General features: G+C 37.9%; 1 protein-coding gene across 2 annotated transcripts in view; it reads left to right on the top strand.

Annotated features, from left to right (window-relative positions):
* The window catches only part of Cpd (carboxypeptidase D), a 75,658-nt gene that overhangs the window by 24,260 nt on the left and 33,301 nt on the right, over positions 1–18,097 (top strand). For both annotated transcript variants that reach the window (XM_021238141.2, XM_004857085.4), the window contains exons 4-7: positions 6,347–6,516; positions 7,319–7,668; positions 8,161–8,352; positions 11,500–11,667. In XM_021238141.2, coding sequence (XP_021093800.1) covers positions 6,347–6,516; positions 7,319–7,668; positions 8,161–8,352; positions 11,500–11,667 — 880 coding nt within the window. The remainder of the gene's footprint in view (positions 1–6,346; positions 6,517–7,318; positions 7,669–8,160; positions 8,353–11,499; positions 11,668–18,097) is intronic.

An 18,097-nucleotide genomic window follows, 5' to 3' on the forward strand; every position in this document is an offset into this window, starting at 1 on the left:
GGGTGGAAAGCCTCAGGTTTAATGATAAGGACCAGAGGAGTCTGGTCTTCCTACAGCTTATATTTACACTTTGAACACAAATCAGGATTATCTCTTAATGCAAAAACAGATCTGGACATAAGGCAATTCTGGCCATCTTCCCTCTTTTTTACAGTATAATTCTAGTTGTGAAATGGCATCATAATTAATACTTCCTTCTGCATTCCATCCTGTCTCTAGAGGATAGGCAGGCCATGCACAGGTGCAGAAGGTTAGACTGTTCTTCCTCACATAGTGAGGATCAAACTTCTGCCAGTGTTTAAGAATATATTCCAAAGGAGTAAGAGACTTTGACTTGGCATTCCCACATTCTGGAAAAAACAAACAGAAACAAGGCGTCCCTATGATTCTGATTGATTCCTTATGCTCCTAGAGTATCCTCTAGGATCACAGCTCCATGGCAGGCAACTGCCTTCTGGAGAGAGCCCAGAAGGTAAATTGGACTGGAGTAGCCACCCTTTACCAGTGCACAATCTTAACTTCCCCAGGGAACTGGGGAACTTGTGTTTTTATTCCCATATGAATTTCAAAAGCCCAAGGCACAGTTGATTTTAGTTGTAAAGTCATGTCTTTTTGAAGGAAACATTGTTAGCCAAACCAATAATCAAAAGTATCTAAGTCACTGTTTTCTAAATCTTTGAGAGAGAATGAGGCAGATAGATTAAAGGGCTGTGCCTTTTTCCTGCAAAAAAGATCGCTTTTAGAGACAGAAGCAGACCAAAGCCTCAGGGGATCTTCGCCCACAAAGAAAACTGCCAAGACAGCTGTGCTATCTGATCACCCAGGTAACCTCCAGCAGCAAGACAAAGACTACACATTGTTCAAAGTTCACAAGGCACATTCATCAGGTTTCCACAAGCACATAGGAGAGAAAAGCTGGTTGAGATCCCTTTTCCTAGTTAGCAAAGCACAAATGCAAACCATTTCTCTGTTAGCTGTTCCATGTAAGGCCTCTTAGAGAGGTGCGGTCTAGTAGTAAATCAGCCAAAGAGTTCTAAAGTTAATTCCCAAGAGCTTCAGAGTTTCTAGCCTATTAAAGATTTGTCAAGCAACCTCTACTGAGTTACTGTTTTCTATTTGTGTCTATCTCACTAGCAGAGAGAGAACAGTCCCATCCTGTAGCTCAGCTCTTAATGGAGGCTTGAGAAAGGGCCCTACCAGCATTGTTTCAGGTCACTCTGAGACAGAGGATATCTGATGATCACTGGAAGGGTTACCTTTCACCTCATTGTGGAATCCAGTTAGGGGACAATAGTTATGTGGAGATTTTTCTACTGATTACCCATTCGGGCTGTTGGGAGCCAGTTTCCACTGGGGGACCTTCAAGCATCTGTCAGAGAGTAGCCCTGGCCACAACCTCTCAGTTGTCACACCAGTTTTCACTAGTTCCATGTAATCAGATATCTGTCTCCTGAAAGGAATCTAGCTGCCTGTCTTGCCAGCATTTAGTCTACAATTTATTAGCCAAAGTTTTCTCATACATAAATGATAAGAGCCAGACCTGTGAAGAGAGAGAGAGAGAAGATGCTCCCCTAAACTAAATGTGTTTTGGTCCCTTAAGTGTTGTGCTTATGGAACTAGCTCCTTCTGGTTTCACCCAGAAGTTGGTTCTTTCCACGGGGTCTCAGGTGCAGTCTGCCGAGGAAGACTATTGCCCAGAGCACTAAGTGGGGACATAGAGTTCATGTGCTCTCCTGGATGGACAAAACCTCGATGTCTCATCTAACCCAGAGACAGGGTATGTTTCCTAATCTAAAATGACTTCCCAATCTTCAGCATTGGCAAGAGCATTCATTTTCTAAGGACTTAATTTAAAGGTTCTTAGGAGAAAGACATTGAGTACTTCAGAGATCCTTTCTGACTTTACATGCCACTATAAAGGAGAGTATAAGATTGACAGGAAAGATTGGAAATGAGACGAGGAAAAGGAGGTCTTTTCTTCTCATGCTCTTGGTGAGTTATTGAGACATCCTGTCCCTGACTCGTCACTCTCAGCCTGGAAAGCTGAGAGTGGGGAATCTCAAGAGCTAAGACTGCCTCCCCACCAGTAGAAGATCAGACCAGAAAGGAAACTGAGGCAGAGATGGTTCAACATTTTCTCTAGAGTATAGAGAAGGATTGGGCCAGACTGCTCAGTGGAACCTGTCCCCCAAGTCTTAAGAGCGGCCAAGTGCCTTATTAATTGACAGCTGGGGTCTCACATTTTATCAATAGGCATGTATATTTTTCAACTATAAACTAGATTTTACAGAGAGCTATTTTTACTACATTTTCTAATTTACATACAGTTATTGGTAAAGGCCATTAGATGACTATCTAACATTACTTTTCCTCTGGATTGTCTAACAAGTCAATCAAGCAATCAGTATAGAACAGAAACATTAAACCTTGTCTACAAAAGTAAAATATCCTTTTAAAGAAACATGTATAAGAACTCAGAGAACTCTTAATGTATAAGAACTCAGAGTACATAGCATTTACAGGAGGCACAAGCAGTGACAAACAGTGACAATTTTGGTTACTTAATATAGTTTAGCAAGCAATAAAAGTAAATTCTTACCTCCTATTAATTATTATCTTGGTGGAACCTCCAGTGATGTCATGGGAAATATGAAATGTTATATCTCCCAACCTGTTAACTATATGATACACCAAGTTCTTGTTCTATAGAAATCTAAGGATTCCATGCTTCTAGGGCAGAGAAGCAGAGCTGGTCCCAGCACCCAGAAGGAAGCTCCCCCGCCACCATTCTACGCTCCTAGGGCAGAGAAGGTGAGCCATGCAGGTGCCAGAAGCACCACCCTCCGCCCCCTTGGAAATGAGAAGACACATAAACAAGCCTTGAAAACAGACTTCCAGATCTCCTACAGCAACCCCAAAGGGAAACAAGATGGAACAATCTGATACTCAACCACCTGGACTCTCTGAACTGTCAGCAAAAGAGGATCTGGAAAAAATGAAATCAGAAATAATTACTCAGATAACAGCAAAGATTGTGCTCATGGTGCAAGCCATGATTAGTAAATCTAGAGAAGACACAGATTAAAAAATAGAGGATCTGAGGAACATGATGGAATTCCAACATAGGAAACAAATGGAATCCATAAAACAGATGCAAACAGATTTCCAGGAGATTTAAAACTCCATCGAAAGTCTGCGCAGCAGAATGAACCAATGTGAGGATAGAATTTCAGATACAGAAGATAAAATTGCAATTAGTGACTAGGAAAAGAGAAATTGCTTTAAAATTGTAAGGGAACACGAGAAATCAATCCAGCAGCTACTAGACAATGCAAGGAAGAATAACATAAGACTGATTGGAGTCAATGAAGAAACAGGAGAGCCTGCACATGACATAAAAAAACTGTTCACAGAAGTGATGGCAGAAAACTTCCCAAGGAGGGGAAAAGAACTTGAAGTACAGATAAGTGAGTCATATAGGACTCCAGCTAGCCTTGATCAAAAAAAATCTACACATAGGCATATAATAGTTAGGATTCCAGAAATCCAACAGGAGAACAAAATTCTACAAGCAGTGAGAGAAAAGAAACAAACCACATACAAAGGAAAGCCCATCAGAATCACAGCAGACTTCTCAGTGCAAACCCTCAAGGCAAGAAGAGCTTGGAGTGATGTATTTCAAGCCCTAAAGGAAAACAGCCTCCAACCCACCCAGATTGATGTACCCTGCAAAACTATCTTTCAAAATTGATGGAGAAATAAGATACTTTCATGATAAAGAGCACCTCAGGAACTTCATGAATATCAAACCGGCACTCCAAAAAATTTTACACAATACCCTAGGAAAGGACAACAAGGATCACAACCCCAGGAAACCCAGCAGAATGAATTCGTTGGGCCTGACAAATTAAACGCAAAGAGGGAGAATCCAACAAAAAGAAAAAGTCATCACAAGGCTTTTAAAACTTTTAACTTCATCTCCCTAATGAGTGTATAATTCAATCTTGTTATTGTACTGATTAGTATTTTTCTGATTCTAGAGTTGCACACCTTTCCTTGTGCTGTACTGGCTATCATCTTCTTATGTCTACTTTTTAATTGGGTTGTCTATTAATGAGCTGTTAGAGTTCTTTATATATTCTGGTCATAGGTTATATGCATTGTAAATATGGTCTGTTTAAGGACTACTTTTCATTTTAATGATGTCGTTTAAAGTTCTAAATTTTGGTGGAATCTCATTTGTGAATTTTTTTTTTTATACATCATGTTTTTTGTATCCTAGGTAGTTCTTGCCTACCCTAAATTCATAAACATTTTCCCTTATAATTTCTTTTTAAAGTTTTATACTTTTAGGCTTTCGTATTTAGGTTCATAGATCCCTTCAAGTTATTTTTATGTATGGAAATAAAGAGTTGAGGCTAATTTCTTATATACGGATACCAGGTGTTCTAGTGCTGTTTGCTGAAAACACTATCTTTTCCTCAGCTCTTGAATCAAGTTTATATTCTATAAAATGCTAATGTTATATAATCTTTCAAAACTCAGTGGACCATATATGTGTGGTTCTATTTCTAGATTCTCTGTTTTATTCAAATGATCTATATGTCTTTCCTTACAGCAACACTGCCTTGATTACTGTACCTTTAGAAGAAGTCTTAAAATTAGGTACCAAATGTCTTCCAACACTGTTTTTTTTGTTTGTTTTTTTTGTTTGTTTGTTTTGTTTGTTTTTTAAACTTTTCTAGGTCCTTTGTACTCCTACATAACTTTTAAATTTCAATATCCAGTTCTTCATTTATAGCAAGTATACATAGACCTGAATTTTTACATATACCTTGCGTTTTCTAATCCTGCTAAATTCAAATACAAGTTCTAGGGTTCCTAGAGATTTCTTAGTATTTTCTCTGTAGATGATCATTTCATCTACATATAAAGATTTTGCTTCTACCTTGCCAATCCTATCCTAATTGTGTCATTTTATTACCAGACTATTTTGGTTGGGCCTAGGTTTCAAAGTTTAATGGACAGATAAAGAGTAAGCATGTCTGCCCTTGTTCCCCACCTTAAGGAGAAAGCATTGTATCTTCTCCATTCATATAAGGCATTCTCACTGGAAGTATGGAGTACATGTCTTTAATCTGTTGAGAAGGTTCTGTTCTACTTCTAGTCTCCTGGTAGCTTTTACCATGAACAGCTGTGGAATTTAGTCCAATACTTTTTCTCCAACTAGTGACAGGATTATGTGGCTTTTTCCTTTCCTCTGTTAAAATGATGACTTATGGGGGTGGATCTTCCAATACTGAACCAGCACTGCCATCCCTATAACAAAACCACTTTCTACATCCTGCCAGGTCTAACTTCTTCGTATTTTTTTTGGTACCAGGGATTGAACTCAGGACCTTCCGCTTTGAAGGCAGGCGGCAGAACCACTGAGCTAAATCCTTGGCAAGATCTGACTTCTAATAGTTTGTTTTGTTAAACAAATTTTTATCTATGTTCATACTTTTTTCTTCTATTATCTTTATCCAGTTTTAGGATGAGCACAATGTTGATTTCCTAAAATGAGGGGAGAAGTGTTCCTTTTTTTTTTCTGCTTTAAATGTTTGATATAATTTATCAGTTAAAATGTATTTTTTGCTGTTGTCATTTCAAGCTAGGAATATACTTTCTTTAATAGGTGCTATTCAAATTTTATATTTCTTCCAGAGTTAGTTTCATTAATTTGTCTTCCAAGGTACTTCTTAGAAGTTGTCTAATTTATTTCAACACAGATTTTTGCAATATGCTCTCTATATCCTTTTAAATTCTGTCGTAATGTCTCCTAGGTCTTGATATTTTAATTTTAAAAATGTATAATTGATATTGTGTAATTGGAAGTAAAGGTCTAAAGGAGCAGGGGAAGTGGGAGAGGTAGGGGAAAGGAAAGAAGGGAAAAAAATATGAGAAAAGGAAAAAAATGGAAACAAAGTCTTTGCAAATAGGGAAGGGTGGAGGGGGTGAAGCAAGGGTAGGGGAAGGGGAAAAAAAAATAAGAACCAAGATGCATCATGTAATGGTACAAGATCCCAATGATGTATGTAAATGTATTTTATACCTAAAATGTACCAATAAACTTAATGGGGGCGGGGGAGAAATCTAAGAATGAGTCCTAGGAACGATGGAGGTTAAAAGTAGGAAGATATTTAATGATAGGAAAACTCCTGAGGGGCAGGAGGGGTCCCGAACAGGTAGCCCTGCTTTTAAATTTAATTTTTTTTTTTTAAGAAAATCTAGCATCAATGCAGAGAGCTTGTGTTCTCTTATCTTCTAAATTGATTGTCTCTAAGCTTTGATGCATGTTTTTTAGGTTCACATTGGAATTAAAGGATTTATTAAAGATTCAGTAACAGGATCTGGATTAGAGAATGCAACCATTTCAGTGGCTGGTATTAATCATAATATCACAACAGGCAGATTTGGTGATTTCCACAGATTACTTGTTCCTGGAATTTACAATCTTACAGCACTTTCAACTGGGTAAGAATTTAAACTAGACTCTTAGTAAAAATGTCAGACCTCTATTTTATACCTAAGACAGAAAGATAGTCTAATAAATGTTACTATAGCTGACTTTTTCTTTATTTTTCTGATTTTTCTCGTTTTATAATGAGAAAATACTGTGATGGAGTATTTGTCACAGTCTAACAGTATATTGCATTATCATAGCATTCTGAGGAAGAACAATTTCAGAAGCCTGAAAAAGAGGCTCAGCTGTGTAAAGCATTGTCTCAAGGGTAATTGAATACCTGAGCAGAAGAAACCAAGAGGTCTGTACATGACATCTGAACAACTGTCTTGTACTCAGCTTTCTCGTATTTTTAGTGTATGTGCTGCCGAAGTGAGCCCAGCTTTCTATTATTTTAAAGAGGTGGTTTCCCACCTCCCCTGGAAAACTTTCTGGGACTTCACTTTCATAAGAATTTAATTGATAATCTTTCATTTAATTTGAACTTTACTATTTGAGAAAGAAGTTAGAAGTCAGTCTGATAAAGCACTGCACATAATTCTATAGTGTATGGCTTTGAGTATTGTAGCAACAGTTACAAAGGAGTAATAAGCATATTCTTTCCTTTGAATCCGATTTTTTTTTTTTGGTGAGCATTTTAGTGTATGATGTCTGAGAAGGTTGGTAAGAGAAATTCTTTAAAGACTTAATCTGAGATTTTCTGTGAGATATCATCCTAAAACTTTTAAATTTACACAGACATGCCTTTTTTATAATGTTGAAGCAATGTGTGTCTTAACTCCAAGCTGTCTCTTTTTCCAAATATTTTTTCAGGTATATGCCACTGACTATTAATAATATAATTGTGAAAGAAGGACCAGCCACGGAAGTGGATTTTTCCCTTCGGCCAACTACAACTTCAGTAGTCCCTGACACAACTGAGGTTTTGGCCACTACTAGCACAGTTATTCTCCCCAATATTCCTCCTGGAACATCATCTTCCCACCAGCCAATTCAGCCAAAAGATTTTCATCATCACCATTTCCCTGATATGGAAATCTTCTTGAGAAAATTTGCCAATGACTATCCTAATATCACTCACCTCTATTCATTGGGAAAATCAGTAGAGTCAAGAGAACTCTATGTCATGGAGATATCAGATAATCCAGGTGTCCATGAACCAGGTAATTGATATCGTTTTTAAATATAATTTTAGTAGCGCCTCTCAATAAGTATTACTGTGTATTACATTGCTATGTCTTGTCCAGAAAAGGCACTTACAGTATCTATAACTTAAGAAAGCATATGCCTGACTCGGAAACACAAGGTCCTGAGTTCGATCCCCGGTACCAAAAAAAAAAAAAAGAAAAGAAAAGAAAGCATAATCAAAAAAGAAGAAAATGTAGCTAATCTCCCAGAAAAGAAAACCCACTTGATAATCCATATTAAGCCTGGTATTTAATATGTGCATAGATTAGATTCTTTCTACTAATGTTTTTATTTTCATATTAAATGGCGTATGCATAAATGTGTATATTTTATATGTTGGTTTCAGACATATATGTTGGTAAGGAAACTGATTTATAAGATGTTTGTGAAGGTCTTCTTGATAAGGTAAAACAGAGTTCATGATACCTGAAAAGGTAGAAAAGTCTATGCATTTCTTTTGTTTTCAGGTGAACCAGAATTTAAATACATTGGAAATATGCATGGAAATGAAGTAGTTGGAAGAGAACTCCTGTTGAACCTCATTGAATACCTTTGTAAGAACTTTGGAACCGACTCTGAAGTAACAGATTTGGTTCGTAGCACTAGAATTCACCTTATGCCATCCATGAACCCTGATGGGTATGAAAAGTCTCAGGAAGGTAAAATAGCAGCTGACTATTAATGTTTGATTTTCTTTTTTAATTTTTGCAGTACTGGAGATTGAGCCCAGGGCTTTCACACTGTACAACATCTCTAGACCTTTTTTAATTTTTTACTTCAAGACAGGTCTCACTAAATTGTAAGTTGCCCAAGCTGGGCTCAAACTGGCAATCCTCCTCTCAACCTCCCAGAGTGCTGGGATTACAGGTTTCTGCCACCATACTGGCTTTAATGTTTAATCCTTTGGTTATCATATGGCATAATTGTTTGAGGGGGTAGAAGAGAAATTGAACTTCTTGTTTCCCTAAAATTTCTTTCTTTTTAAAAATTCTTTTCATTTTTTTTTCCAGTACCAAGGATCAAACTCAGGACCTTGCACTTGTGAGGCAGATGCGGCACCACTGAGCTAAATTCCCTGCTAAAAATTCTTATTATTTATAATTGGTGTTAGCTCTTGTATTTTATGTATCACTCCTATGTTTCTGCATGTTAAGAAATTTGCTATAAGGACTGGGGATGTAGCTTAATGGCGCTGCACCTGCCTGGCAAGTGCAAGGTCCTGAGTTCAATTTGTGGTACCAGGAAAAAAAAAAAGAAAGAAATTTGCTGTGGTTTTTCTTCCCTTGTTAATCTGCCCATTGTCAGTTTTTTTATTAGTACAGCTTTGCAGTACATAATGTTTACATTCCTTCTGTGGAGTTAGTACATGTACATAAGACGTCTTGATTCCTTTATTCATCTCCATTCCCTCTTATCCCTCTTACCAGTTTATTATAGACTAACATCATCATGCCTTTGGTGGGAAAAGAGAAAAATTGAAACTTCTTTATAGAATCATGGGCTGGGGAAAGATGGATTCTACCCTCCTAGTATTCTGTGCAAGATGTCCTGTGCAAACCTACTCTCCCAGCTCTTACTATATTGCCCCAGGGTAGGCTTGCCTAGAGGAGGCAGAGGCATGGGACATCAGTAACTTACCAGGATTGGAACAGAACTGGGTCAAAAATAGTCTGGCTTTCAATATATTGGGTTTGATTTTTCATTTATAAAATAAGTTCCCAATATAATAAGAAAAACTACTGTTAAAATGAAAGTTTGTGAAAATCTTATTTTAATAAGAGTTATTACTAAATTTTTAAATGCTCTTAAACAACCTCAATCACACAATGAATGGTCTGGCCTATCTTACATGAATGAAATTCAAATGATATGAAACTCAAAGAAGAACTGGGCAATTAAAGGTTAAATGCAGATAAATAAAGGGATAGAGGCTTGGGCTTCTTGCTGTCCTGGTGAAGGGAAGAGGGTACAGGCTGTGAAAAGTTGAGAGTGTGCAGAGAACAAGGGTTATCTTTACATAAGTAAAGTCTGACACGTGACAGCTACCTTTAGTCATCTCTGGCTGGGCCAGATTTCAGACCGTGTCTTTTCCCTTTGGAAATACCCTTCCTAGGCAGAAAAGGCAATATCAGATAGAAGCCTCTGCCTGCATTTGCTATTTGCTAATGTAGATAGAAGCAGATTTCTCTTTACAAAAGGATAGCTATTCTTTTTTGGGGGGCTGGGTACTGAGATTGAACTCAGGACCTTGAGCTTGCCAGGCAGGCTCGGTGCCACTGAGCTAAATCTCCAGCCCAAAAGGATAGCTATTCTGATGTCTGTAGATTCTCCGAATAACCATCTTGAAATGTGCCCAAGAAATATATTTGAAGTATGATATTTTACTTTCCCACAGTTGCTTCTAGACAGTGATACCTGTGAGTAAAACAGGCACCACAGTATGAATATACAGCCACATGATTGATAACTTACACTGACCTGACCCCTGGGAGAATCAACTGGTCATTAATACTCTCTTGAACAAATAGGCTCAGGTTAATCCTAGTATATTTTTAAAAAATCCTGTCGCTGAGGACTTTATTCTTTGTCAGCATCACAAATCCCTTCTACCAATTTCATCCCCTATACTTTCTGAAGGGTAACTAACTGCCGCTTGTGAGCCCTCTAGTTGTTTTCTTTATTCACTTGCAATTTTTTTTCATTATAATGACAGTAATAAGTCTCTTACTTCATACTAAAATGACATATGCACAGTAAGTTTAAACTGAATCTTTCTCCTCAGTCAATTTATATTTCTAGCTGTGTTCTTAGCTAACTTTACCTTTTTGTGATTACTTTAATGTAAGCATACTATAATTTTTGCCCATTCTTTTTTTCTTTTTGTATCAGGGATCAAACTCTGGACCTTGTGCTTGCAAGGCAGGTGGTGGAACTACTGAGCTAAATCCCTGGCAGCATACTATAATTTTTATTTGGACTTTTTCCTTATTTCTTAGTGAGATGTATTCACATACAGTAGAATCCCCATATAATCAGTAATGCTCAACGTTTTGATCATATCATTGTGTGTCGATTACTGACAGTTGAGCAGTGCTTTAATACAACTTGCCATAATTTGATTTTTTTCCTCTCAAAGTACACACAATGTAGAAAAGATACATTTTTTAATGGTGAAAAAAATGTATATTTAGTACTATCCAGCTGGACTCAGTTTAGATAATCCCAGTTTTGTTGGCAACATTGAAAGTGTCCTGGTCAGGAGCTAGCCGAACATATGCCTTCTCTCTAAAGCCCAATCAGGCTATTGACTTTGGCCACATCAGTGTTACAGAGCTTCTTGACAGCTTGTTTGATCTGGTGCTTGTTGGCCTTGACATCCACAATGAACACAAATGTGTATTGTCTTCTATTGTCTTCATGCCTGACTCTGTGGTCAGGGGGAACTTGATAGTGGCATAGTGGACAAGCTTGTTTGGCCTGGGGGCACTCTTGCGGGGATATCTGGGCTGCCTCTGGAGGTACAGTGTTTGGGCTGCAGGAAGATGGGTGATGTGAAGATCCCTTTGTGACTGTAGATGCCTTTCAGCACTGCCTTCTTGGCCTTCAAAGCCTTTGGTTTGGTTTCTTCTTTACTTTCAGCAAAGTCTTCGTAAAGTTATGGAAAATGTGTTTAAATCAGAATGGGATTGATAATAGTGAAGCCTGATGTGTTCACATTTACCTTTCAGTTAAGATAGCTAAAGCAATGTGTGTTGGATTAAAATAATAAGTAAAATATATCTTAATTTGAATCTTTTATCCTACAGGAGATGCAGTAAGTGTAATTGGCAGAAACAATAGTAACAACTTTGACCTGAACCGAAATTTCCCAGACCAATTTGTTCAGATCACAGATCCTACCCAACCAGAAACTATTGCTGTAATGAGTTGGATGAAGGCCTACCCATTTGTACTATCAGCAAACCTGCATGGAGGTATGGCAACTTTATATTCCACTAATTACTTCTTGTTGAGAGAATTTGAAAATCCTGGTGAAATTTTATCTGTTTATTGTTTTAGGCTTTCTTAATTTCAGTATTCTGTTACTGCTTCCAAGTTAGGTAACAATAAAGATCTTGTTGCTTGTTAGGCCAATTTCCTGGCTGTTCTCCCCAACCTCTTCCCACCTTCCTCCTCTTCCTCTTACTCCATACCCCTTTTCTAGCCTCCACCCCTCTCTTTTCTTTTCTCTTCTACTTCTCCTCTCTCTTTTCCCTCTCTCCTCATTCCTTGCTCCTCCCTTCTTCCTCTTCTTTCCTTTGTCTTTCCTGTCTAATCATCATCCTTCCCCCTCCTCTTCATCTGATAGTTCTTCAAGTGTTTTATATTTATTCCTCACATTCAGAACTTGGTAACACGTTCTTTTTCATTCATAAAAATTGAACATCAACAGATCATAATATTTAGTCCTATTTTATCCATACAGTTTAATAAATCCTTTCATGTAAGTGTAGATTTTGACATTCTCTTATCTTTGACTTGCTGTATATATCCTTAACTGCAACACAATGACTTTATTCTCATGTAGGGTCTGAGCTTATCACCTCCACATGATTCAGCAGGAAGGTTTGATTGAATAGAATGAGAGGTCAACATTAAAAATCATCAGTGTTAGGCCAGGGATTTAGCTCAGTGGTGTCACTGCTTGCCTTGAAAGCGCAAGGTCCCGAGTTTGATCCCCAGTACCAAAAAAAAAAAATCAGTGTCAAGCTAGGTTTGTGAGGTATCAACACCTAGGAGAACTAAAAACATATGCACAAATAAACTTGTATATGAATATTCACTGTACATGAATGCTCATTCAGTATTATTCATAATAACTAAAAAGTAGAAACAGCCCAAACTGGGCTGGGGATTTAGCTCAGTGGTTTCGCCACCTGCTGTGCAAATGCAAGGACCCGAGTTCGATCCCCGGTACCAAAAAAAAAACAAAACAGCCCAAACAACCATCAGCTGACAAATGAATAAGTAAATGTGGTATAGTCATATAATGGAAAATTATTTGGCATAAAAAGGAATTGAGTACTGATATATATACAACATAGACAAAGCTTTAAAAAAATATGATAACAGGGCTGGGGATTTAGCTCAGTGGTTCCACCGCCTGCCTCCCAAAGCGCAAGGTCCTAAGTTCAATCCCCGGTACCCCCCAAAAAATACATGATAACAGAAGCAGTCACAAGAGACCACATGTGGTAGGATCACATTTATGTGAAATGTTCAGAATAGGCAGATACATAGGGGCAGACAGGTTAGTAGTTGCCTTTGATGTAATGAATAGGGAAGGAAAGGGGAAGTGGTTGCTAATAGGTTCTGGGTTTTTTTTTTTTGGAGTCAAGAAAATGTTCAGCTAGCCAGGCACAGTAGTGCACACCTATAATCCCAGCACTCTGGGAAGCTGAGGGAGAAGGATCCCAAGTTTGAGCTCAGCCTGGGCAACTTGGTGAGACTCTATCTTAAAAATTTAAAAAAAAATTTTTAAAGGGTTGGGTGATCCCTGGTACTAGAAAAAAGAAAAGGGTTGGGGTTGTACTCTAGTGTGAAGGCCCTGGGATTCAATCCCCAGTACCAAGAAAAAAAAATTTCGATAACCAGATAGTAGTAATGGTTGTATAACCCTGTGAGTAAATGAAACACTTTTATTATTATTATTTTTTTGATATCAGGGATTGAACTCGGGTCCTTGTGCTTGCGAGGCAGGCACCGGAACCACTGAGCTAAATCCCCAGCCCTCAAAACACTTAAATGGGAGAATTATATAGTATGTAAATATTTTGTCAATAACTATTTTTAAAAAAGAGTGAAAGTATTAGCATCATGGGCAGCAGGGAAGAAACTTAGTGTTAACATTTGTTGAAATGTCCAAAAGAAGTATCACAATTGAGATTTGATGGCACATAGAATAGTCTTTCATTTTAGAATGATAGTATATACTTACAGATATTTAGATTTATGGAAGTAAATTGAGATTCTCTAAAAATTGCTTTAGAAGATTTACAGTAGTAGGAAAAAAATAGTTGACAAAATACATTGTTTCCTTTTTAAATATTTTATGTACTTTATGGTATGTTTGATAGAAAATATTTTTTATTTTGGATTTTCAAAAATATTCTCAAGTCATAGGTTATGTTGGCAAAATCTGAAAACTTAGTAGTTATAGTCTAGTGAAAACAGGTCACACATTTACATCATCAGTTAGGGAGACATGTTTCTTTGTATGACATATTTTGTTTTCTCACCTTAAAATCTTGGCAAAGACATTTAAAAGTATTTATGTTTATTTTTTCCAATACTGGGGATTAAACCCAGGGTCTGCACACTGAGCTACATACCTAGCCCTTTTTTTTTCTTATTTTGAGACAGGGTCTCACTGAGTTCCTGAATTCCCCAGCCCAGGCTCATATTTACAATCCTCCTGTCTCAGCCTCCTAGAGTACTGGGATAATAAGTGTGCACCGCACACCCAGCTGTTTCATTCCTCCCCTCTCTTCCCTCCCCTCCCAGTCTTCTCTCTTCTTCCTCCTCCTTCTCATACTTTCCCTCACCCCACCTCTCTGTCTCTCTTTTTGTTTCTTTCCAGTACTGGGGATTGAACTCAGAGCCTTCACACTGAGCTACATCCCCAGCTCTTTAAAATTTTTTTTTTTTTTTTTTTTGGTACCAGGGATCGAACTCAGGTCCTTGTGCTTGTGCAGCAGGCGGCGAAACCACTGAGCTAAATCCCCAGCCCCTCTTTTAAATATTTTTAATTTTTGAGCCAGGGTCTCACAAAGTTGCCCAGTCTGGGCTCGAACCTTCCATCCCCCTGCCTCAGTCTTCTAGAGTGCTAGAATTATAAATGTGTGCCAGCTCTGTTTTTCTTTTGTTTTTGTTTTTGGCTGCAGTAGGGGATAACAAATTTTTCCTCTGCTCTCTTAGGTTTGTCAGCTAGACTTTGAATTAACAGTTCTAATAGAAGGAAAACATACAAATGTTTTTAGATGTTAATATTTAGAAGACTTCATTGGAAAGAAATAAAACTCCAAGAGAAGCAGTTAGACTCAAGGATCATACACTCTTTTCTTTTTTCCTTAAATTTTTTTATTGATACATTTTAGGTATACAGTACATTTACATTTATCACTGGGTACTTTTACTGGTACATGATATATCTTGGTTCTTATTTTCTCCCCATTCCTTGTGTGCCCTTCACCCCCTCCACCCTTCCCTGTTTACAAACACTGTGTTTCCATTTTTTCCTTTTCTCATAATTTTTCCTTTCCCTTCTTTCCTTTCGCCTTCCCCTCCCACTTCCCCTACCCCTTTGGATCTTTTCTTCCTATTTCAAATTATCAATTATTCATTTTAATCCTTATTTACACTTTCACTTTCTCACACCAGAGAAACTATTTGGTATTTACACATGTGTGTCCTATTTATTTCACTTAAGAGTATGACCTCAATATGCATCCATTTAGCTATAAATGTCTCTAGTTTCTCATTCTTTATGGCTAAGTAGTACTCCATTTTATAAAAAACCCTACATCTTCTTTATCTAGTTTCCAGTTGATGGGTACTTGGGCTGTTTCCAAGCTTTAGCTATTATAAACTGTGCCACTATAAACATGGGTGCACATATATCATATATCGCTGTGGTATGATTCTTTTAATTCTTTTGGGAAGATAACCAGCAGGAGAATAGCTGGGTCAGATGGGACCTCTAGTCCTAATTCTTTTTTTTTTTTTTGGTACCAGGAATCAAACTCAGGTCCTTGTGCTTGCACAGCAGGTGGCAAAACCACTGCGCTAAATCCCTGGCCCTCTAGTCCTAATTCTTAGAGGTCTCTCCATACTGATTTCCACAGTGGTTGCATCAGTCTGCTCTCCCACCAACAATGGAGAAGGGTTCCTTTCTCCCCACAGCCCTGCCAGCATTTGTTATTGGTTGATTTCTTGAAAGCAGCCATTCTTTCTGGGGTGAGATGGAATCTCAGTGTTGTTTTCATCTGCATCTCTCGAATGACCAGTGATGTTGAACATTTTTTCACATATTTGTTTGCTGCTTTTACTTCTTTGTCTGAGAAATGTCTGTTCATTTCAGATGCCCATTTTTGAACTGGGTCTTTGAATTTGGGGGGTCTGGGTTTTTTTCAGTTCTTGATATATTCTAGATAGTAGTCCTCTGTCTGAGGTACAGCTGCTAAAAATTTTCCCCCACATTGTAGGTTGTCTGTTAGCTCTGTTGGTGGTTTCTTTTGCAGTGCAGAAGCTTTTTTAAAATTTTTTTTTTTAATTTTATTTTTTTCTAAGTTCTTTTATTGGTACATATTAGGTATACAATTCATTTACATTTATCATTGGGTGCTTGTACCTGTACATGATGTATCTTGGTTCTTATTTTATCTCCATTACCTGTGCACCCTTCCCTATTTACATAGACATCATTTCCATTTTTTTTCTTTTCTCATAGTTTTTCCTTTCCCTCCCTTCCTTTCCCCTTCCCCTCCCTTCACTCCTTTGTCTTTGGACCTTTTTTTCCTATTTCACATTATCAGTTATTCATTTTAATCATTTTAACCCTTGATTACACTATCAGTTTCTAACACTAGTGAAACTATTTGGTATTTACACATGTGTGTCCTATTTATTTCACGTAAGAGTATGGCCTCTATATGCATCCATTTAGCTATAAATGACTCTAGTTTTTTGTTCTTTATGGCTGAGTAGTACTCCATTTTATTTAAAAAAACCCCACATCTTCTTTATTCCGTTCCCAGTTGATGGACACTTGGACTGCTTCCAAGCTTTAGCTATTACAAACTGTGCCGCTGTGAACATGGGTGCACATATATCACTGTGGTATGATTCTTTTAATTCTTTTGAGAAGATACCCAGCAGAGGAATAGCTGGGTCAAATGGGACCTCTAGTCTTAGTTCTTTGAGGTCTCTCCATACTGATTTCCACAGTGGATCCACCAGTCTGCACTCCCACCAGCAATGGAGAAGGGTTCCTTTCTCCCCACACCCCCACCAGCATTTGTTATTGGTTGATTTCTTGATAGCAGCCATTCTTTCTGGGGTGAGGTGGAATCTCAGTGTTGTTTTCATCTGCATCTCTCGAATGACCAGTGATGTTGAACATTTTTTCATGTATTTGTTTACTGCTTTTACTTCTTTGTCTGAGAAATGTCTGTTCATTTCAGATGCCCATTTTTGAATTGGGTCTTTGAATTTGGGGGGTCTGATTTTTTTTCAGTTCTTGATATATTCTAGATAGTAGTCCTTTGTCTGAGGTACAGCTGCTAAAATTTTTTTCCCATATTGTAGGTTGTCTGTTAGCTCTGTTGGTGGTTTCTTTTGCAGTGCAGAAGCTTTTTGATAAGATGAGATCCCAGTTGTTGATTCTTTGTGCTAGTTCCCATGCTACTGAGGTTTTGTTCATAAAGTCTTTTCCTATGCCAATGTCTTCAAGAGTTCTGCTTAACTTATCTTCCAGCAACTTTAGTGTTTCTGTTTTAATATTTAGATCTTCAATTCATTTCGATTTTAGTTTAGTGCATGGTGATAGATATGAGTCTAGTTTTAATCTTTGGTAGGTTGAAATCCAGTTTTTCTAACACCATTTATTAAATAGACTATCTTTCCTCCAGTGAGGGTGGTTGGCTCCTTTGTCAAAGATGAGGTGGCTGAGTATGTCTGGAGTTGTTTCTGCATCTTCTAATCTGTTCCACTGAAGGGATCATACACTCTTAACCAAGGCTAATACTTGTGAAAAGTGACTGCACGAAGAAAATGGGTTCTAGGGGCAGTAAATTGTGGAACTCTTACTAGGAAATATATGGGAGAAAATAATGGAAGATAAGTGTTATTTTTAGTACGATTTCTTTGTGTGGACTCATCTTAATCTTGACTCTCTATCTCTGATAAGTGTGTTTTGTTCTTCCTGGTACCTAGACCACGATGTTCTCGTGGGAAATATATACTTTGCATCTAGACAGAAAGAGGGAGGGCAGAGAGCCCTTCCTGCATCTGCTGTTTCTCTGTTGTCGTCAGCTCAAAGTAATATGCCAAAGTGGCTCATTTTGAGATGATATTTATGTATATGTGCAGTGCTGGGGATTAAACCCAGAAAGCACTGAGCTACATCCCCAGCTCTTTTAAAATTTTGTCTTGACACAGAGTCTCACTAAGTTGCCCAAACTGGGCTTGAACTTGCAATCCACTTGGTTCAGCCTCCAGAGTAGCTGAGGTTACATGCCCACCTGAGACTAATATTTTTCAATTGAGATGAAATCCTTTTTTTTCTTTTTGGTACTAGGGATCGAACTTGGGACCTAATGCTTACAAGGCAGGGACTGAAACCACTGAGCTAAATCCTTGGCCCAA

Source organism: Heterocephalus glaber, unplaced genomic scaffold (genome assembly GCF_053883595.1).
Source record: "Heterocephalus glaber isolate CG9 unplaced genomic scaffold, H.glaber_assembly_v1.0 deba00001564, whole genome shotgun sequence".
NCBI classification, from domain to species: Eukaryota; Metazoa; Chordata; class Mammalia; order Rodentia; family Bathyergidae; genus Heterocephalus; species Heterocephalus glaber.